Source organism: Oncorhynchus nerka, linkage group LG12 (assembly GCF_034236695.1).
Source record: "Oncorhynchus nerka isolate Pitt River linkage group LG12, Oner_Uvic_2.0, whole genome shotgun sequence".
Taxonomy (NCBI): domain Eukaryota; kingdom Metazoa; phylum Chordata; class Actinopteri; order Salmoniformes; family Salmonidae; genus Oncorhynchus; species Oncorhynchus nerka.
The window spans coordinates 53,974,673-53,981,261 of record NC_088407.1 but is presented as its reverse complement, the minus strand read 5'-3'; the positions used below and the strand labels follow the sequence as shown (position 1 = coordinate 53,981,261).

Genomic DNA, 6,589 nt, shown 5'->3' with positions numbered 1-6,589 from the left:
CCTATTGACTCTGCTCATCCTCAAACGCTTTCATGTGAAAACTTAGTCTGAAGTTGTTTTATTTTCTCTTACCCTCTAATTTTGCTCAAACCAAAACTCTCTTTGTTGTTGAAAAGTGTCTTACCTGAAAAGCTTATAAAGATAACAAAAAACAGGATGTTAACAAAATAAAGTGGATGGTCTTAATGTGTCTTGTAGGGATTATGGGCACAGAGAAGGGAGAGTACTATGCTTGCATTTGTAAATACAGTATACTGTATTCCAAGGTTCAGGGGAGAGTGGGGTAAGTTGAAGCATTTATTAAATTCAGCAACACTCCGTCAAGGGAAATATAGTATTATTTCTAACAAAGATATCTACATATATTTCAGGATGTTGTGTATCCCTGGAAATAACCTGAATTAATGTAACCAGTACAGTTAAAACCTGTTGCGACGAGCCATCCCGGATCCGGGATCGTGAATACAGCCTCAAGCTCATTACCATAACGCAACGTTAACTATTCATGAAAATCACAAATGAAATGAAATCAATATGCTAGCTCTCAAGCTTAGATTTTTGTTAACAACACTGTCATCTCAGATTTTCAAAATATGCTTCTCAACCATAGCAAAACAAGCATTTGTGTAACAGTATTGATAGCTAGCGTAGCATTTAGCGTAGCATTTAGCGTTAGCATTCAGCATGCAACATTTTCACAAAAACCAGAAAAACATTCAAATAAAATCATTTACCTTTGAAGAACTTCAGATGTTTTCAATGAGGAGACTCTCAGTTAGATAGCAAATGTTCAGTTTTTACAAAAAGATTATTTGTGTTGACAAATCGCTCCGTTTTCTTCATCTCGTTTGGGTAAGATAAAAAACGAAAATTAAGTCATTAAAACGCAAACTTTTTTCCAAATTAACTCCATAATATCGACAGAAACATGGCAAACCGATGTTTAGAATCAATCCTCAAGGTGTTTTTCACATATCTATCGACGATAAATCAATCGTGGCAGTAGACTTTCTCTTCTGAAGAAATGGAACGGCGCATGGACCTAAAGATTACGCAATAATTTCGACACAGGACACCGGGCGGACAACTGGTAAATGTAGTCTCTTATGGTCAATCTTCCAATGATATGCCTACAAATACGTCACAATGCTGCAGACACCATGAAGAAACGACACAAAGGGCAGGCTCATTCCTGGCGCATTCACAGCCATATAAGGAGACATTGGAACACAGCGCCTTCAGAATCTGGGGCATTTCCTGTATGAAACTTCATCTTGGTTTCGCCTGTAGCATTAGTTCTGGGGCACTCACAGATAATATCTTTGCAGTTTTGGAAACGTCAGAGTTTTCTCTTTCCAAAGCTGTCAATTACATGCATAGTCGAGCATCTTTTTGTGACAAAATATCTTGTTTAAAACGGGAACGTTTTTGATCCAAAAATTAAAAGAGCGCCCCCTATCTCGAAGAAGTTAAAGATTTGTGCAAAGCTTTCATCAAGGCAAAGGGTGGCTACTTTGAAGAATCTCAAATATAAAATATATGTTAGATTAACACTTTTTTGGTTAATACATGATTCCATATGTGCTATTTCATAATTGGGATGTCTTCACTTTTATTAAACAATGTAGTACAAATAAAGAAAAACCCTTGAATGAGTAGCTGTGTCCAATCCTTTGACTGGTACTGTATACATATTTTTTAACAATAACAATACAAAACAAAACTTACACATACAAATGGCAACATCACACCTGCTCACACCGCCATCTCCAGCATCACTCTCCGCCATATTGCCTCAAACTGCACCATTTTGTATCTCTCCGTAGCCCACACACACTTTCATTTGGAAAGCTCCCCTTTGGCACCAAATTACTTTTACTGAAAGACTGGTTTATGCAAAACATCCCATGGAACTAGTGAATGCTTATTTGTATTTTAGAGTTATTTTTAAGAGAGATGATATATTTTCTAGACAAATACATTTACTTTAAAGACACATAGTGTCATTGTATTCTATTAGATTGCATCCAGTACATTTTTATTCTATTGTTTTTATGTTTTAGTCATTCTTGGCTATATTTTGACAAAAAGCAGTATCATGCTGTGAAACAAATTGGCATTGATAAGCAAAGAGGAATATTGGTCATTAGAGCAATTTCAATACATAATTATCAGCATCCATGTTACAAATACCATGTACTGTAGCTACAGCATCAATGAAATGCTCATAATAACAGTCACTACTGGACTTCCTGTAGTTGGAGGCAATCTCAACCTACTCCCATCTTCACATGGTGAACGAGGAGCCATTCTCATTGTTGGATCCGTCAGTGGACCTGCGAGCTGGGATATAGAGGTCAGAGGTCATGCGTGAGGAGCGACCCGAGGGGTAGATGTACTTCCTGCCCAGGCACCACAGATCCACCAGGATCTTCCTGAAGTGGTTCCTGAACTTGACCCCGACGAAGGCGTACAGGATGGGGTTGAGGCAGCAGTGGAGGTAGGCCACGCTCCTGGTGGTGATGAGGGTGGTGAGGATGACCTTCTCCTCCTCACACTCCCTCTGCTGGAACAGAGCCACTGTGTGGTAGAGCAGGGCCATGTTGTAGGGCAAGTGGCACACGATAAAGACCACAACCACAGCTAGGACCACACGCACTGCCTTAAGTGAGAGAAGAAACAACAAGAAACTTAATTGACCCTATAAGAAACATTGACTGTATTCTTATAATTAAACATTCTAATTCTATGACTGGAACTTTGGTGGATACTGGAACCTTGTGCCTCTGGGTGCTGTGGGCCCTCAGGAGGGTCCAGATGATGCTGGCATAACAGAGGACCATGACCAGGATGGGCAGGAAGAACCCCATGGTCATCTGCAGACTGGGTACCAGCACCTTTATCAGCCGGGCGGTCTTGTTACTTTCAAACTGAGCCTGGCACACGGCTATAGTCTCTCCCAACCGGTTGGTCTCCTCAACCCGCTCGTTGTAGATGACTGTGGGGATAGACAGGGCTATGGCCAGAGCCCAGATGGCTGTGCAGATGAGGCGGCTGTAGATCAGGGTCCGGGAGCGGAGGCCGAAGGAGCGCCTGGCCTGGACGATGGAGATGTAGCGGTCTCCACTGATGCAGGCCAGCAGGAGCATGCCACTGTACAGGTTGATGCTGTAGGCTCCTCGTAGGGCCTTAGAGAATGAACAACATATTCTTATTAATTCCATGCAATGTTGACATCTGCCTCTGACTTCACTGTAACATGAATGACATTGAAACATCAGGAGCTTTATTAGGAACTGCACCAAGCCCGTACCTTGCAGACCACTGAGCCCATGCTCCAGTCATGCTGCTCATTGTAGATGATGAGTGGCAGGGTCACGATGAACAGCAGATCTGCCACAGCCACGTTCAGAAGGTACACGTCCGTCATGGTCTTGGCTTTCTTGTAGAAGGCATATGTGACAATCACCAACGCATTGCCACAGAGACCGAATGCACAGATTAAGGAATGGACGTAGGTCTGTATGACTATCTCCATATCCCGGTTGAGATTCAGGTTACAGATATATTCTGTTCCACTTTCATCAGGATAACCTTCAGTGTAGTCTTTTGGGTCATAATAATCATATTCATCTGTTTGCGTCGCATTATGCACCTCCATGTCTATCACCTGCGGAGAAAAAATATATTTCTGCAGAAAATAGTAGGCCTTCTATCATGATTTAGTTATTGAATGTCATGATGTACAATCAAGTCCATGACAAAAAGAGAAGATATGAACATCACAGTAACTGTGAACTATTGTCTGTAGCTTCAATGTGACATGTCCTATTTTACACATACAGCAGTGAAAGTGCGGAGTGCAAACCCTATTTACTGAGAAACCAACATGTCTGAGAGCTTGAGAACATCCGTTGGTTGTGAATGACCCCATTTTCTGTTGTGACCGAGATTACATCAAGGCACGTGTAGGTGTTTAACAACTGCATTTGTCTGATCTAAAGCCCTGATCAAATCCTTATCAGACCCAAGGCTAGAGATACTAAGACACATTGTACACAGCATCTCACACCTGTTCCCACATCAACACTGATGTGCCTAAAACAGGTCAACATGATGCCAGTGAAGCCTGCTTGCAAGCACATCGAGAATCAGCACCCACACGGTATTATCACGACTCTCATGACTTCTGTTTGATAAGAATGATAAACATGACCGAAAAGACAAAATTGTGTAAAGCATTTGGTAACTACACTATATTACCCAAGTACTGTAGCTATTTATAATGGATAATAGCTGTAGAGATGTACAGTGACATACTGTATGAGGAACAATCTGACTACGGTGAGATATTGTCATCCTACCACTCACATGTTACACACGTGCTATGTTAAAAGACACTTCCATCTTTCACAATACATGTTCCCGTTCCTGTTCCTATTTAGCTTCCCAACCACACTCTGTGTCTCACCGACAGCCATTTAAACGCAATTAATTGCAAGATTCTCTGTGCTCAGTGTCACAATAGTGCTGATCCCCAGTGTGAAGACATTAATCTCTCAATCATCTAAGAACGGTTACGAATGAATGTGCTCATAGTGCTCGAGGATTTGCTCCTGCCTTGGAATGTGATGTGATTCATTGCAGATCCTCTTCAAATAATACATGGGCCTTATACAGTATAGAGCTTTTCAAGGACCCAAAATTGCTTTACAACCATAGAAACAAAACAATAATCTGAGCTCTAAACCAGAGGTGGGACCAAGTCACTATTATTCGAGTCACAAGCAAATCACAAGGTCCAGGTCTCAAGTCAAGTCCAAAGTAGAACAGGTCAAGTCCAAGTCGTGCAAATTTTTTCAAGTCCAGTCTCGATTTTTTTTTAAATACATATTTGTGCAATTATTTGTTCAACTACAAATCTTTGTCTATTTATTGAGGCTACCAGACAGCCCTTTTCATTATTTTGTCTACAACACCTTTGGATTATGTAATTGTAAAATATAGACATTGTAGCAGTGGTAAGGGCCTGTAATCAGCAAAAGGCAGGGCAGGTTGAAGTGCTCAGAGTGTAGATTTATTTCCAGGTCTTGGTGATTGTCATAGCTGTTGGAGAGGACCAAAGTGCAGCGTGGTACGTGTTCATACTCTTATTAATGGAACTGAACCCTGATTAACAAAACAACAAAGAGAACGAACTAAACTGAAACAGTTGTGTCTGATGCAGACACAAAACAGAAAACAACTACCCACAAACACCAGGGGGGAACAGGCTACCTAAGTATGGTTCTCAATCAGAGACAACGAAAGACAGCTGCCTCTGATTGGAAACCATACCAGGCCAAACACATAGAAAACATAGAAAAACAACATAGAATGCCCACCCCCACTCACGCCCCGACCAAACCAAAATAGAGACATAAAAAGGAACTAAGGTCAGGGCGTGGAAGTGATCCAATGGGGAAAGTGTCATATTATACCAAATATACAAGTAGATTTAGCAAATATTCATGGATATACACGGGCAATAGCCCAAAATAAATAACCTCTGTGTCAGGATTAACCTGTCCTATCTGAACAGACACAGGTAGAGGGCAAGACCGCACAGCCTCCCCTTGAGACCGCACAGCCTCTGTCTAACCGAAGATCAAACAGGTAGCCTACACCCACTGAGTGTTCAAAACATTACGAACACCATCCTAATATTTAGTTGCACCCCCTTTTCCACTTAGAACAGCCTCAATTTGTCAGGGCATGGACTCTACAGTACAAGCTGTCAAAAGCGTTCCACAGGGATGCTGACCCATGTTGATTCCAATGCATCCAACAGTTGTGTCAGGTTGGCTGGATGTCCATTGGGTGGTGGACCATTCTTGATACACACGGGGAACTGTTGAACGTGAAAAACCCAGCAGCGTTGCAGTTCTTGACACACTGAAACTGGTGCGCCTGGCACCTACTACCATACCCAGTTCACAGCACTTAAATCTTTTGTCTTTTTATTTATGATATATATTTTTATCAGGGGGTGGCTCAGCATTAACATTGCGGATAGTTCCATCAATGTAATTCTCTGCATCATTTCCAATCCCCAATATATTTTTGGGGTAAATATATCAATATACATACATACATACACATATATATATATATATATATATATATATATATATATATATATATATATATACATATATATATATATATATAAACATTCATCATATATATACATACATACACCTACACACTTTTTTAAGAATCCACCTTTATTATTCCTAGCAAAGCCTACCCCCCTCCCCCAATTGGTGTAAACTATTAAACAATAACACTTAGGCTTCTACCTTCAGTTTATACATACTATACACATTTTACAGACACAATCTTTTTACAATGTATATATTTTGTTTGTTTTTAGTCCGTCCTCTATTTCTGATGTCCATCCAGTTTGATTTCTATTTGTAACTGTGCTATTTCACAACATTTCTGAACCTATATACATTTTACAGACCCCGTATGTTTTACATTGGTTATCTTGTTATTATTAGTCCCACCCTTCAGCTCCATTCAACCCCTCCCATCTATCTCTCAA

General features: G+C 40.6%; 1 protein-coding gene across 1 annotated transcript; it reads right to left on the bottom strand.

The window, feature by feature from the left end:
• Positions 1-1,598: 1,598 nt before the first annotated feature.
• On the bottom strand, positions 1,599-3,665 carry LOC115138942 (C-C chemokine receptor type 6-like). Its single transcript, XM_029676123.2, has 3 exons — positions 3,314-3,665; positions 2,778-3,188; positions 1,599-2,662 (listed from the first exon to the last, which is right to left on the bottom strand). The coding sequence occupies exons 1-3, from the start codon at positions 3,659-3,661 to the stop codon at positions 2,288-2,290; spliced, it is 1,134 nt and encodes a 377-aa protein (XP_029531983.1). The 5' UTR covers positions 3,662-3,665; the 3' UTR covers positions 1,599-2,287.
• Between the last annotated feature and the right edge of the window lie 2,924 nt (positions 3,666-6,589).

Excerpts from the sequence above, each read along its gene's own strand:
- LOC115138942 (XM_029676123.2), bottom strand. The coding sequence starts at position 3,661 with ATGGAGGTGCATAATGCGACGCAAACAGATGAATATGATTATTATGAC. Across the intron at positions 3,189-3,313 it reads TGGGCTCAGTGGTCTGCAAG|GCCCTACGAGGAGCCTACAG; the intron begins GTACGGGCTTGG and ends TCATTCTCTAAG. Across the intron at positions 2,663-2,777 it reads ACAGCACCCAGAGGCACAAG|GCAGTGCGTGTGGTCCTAGC; the intron begins GTTCCAGTATCC and ends CTCTCACTTAAG.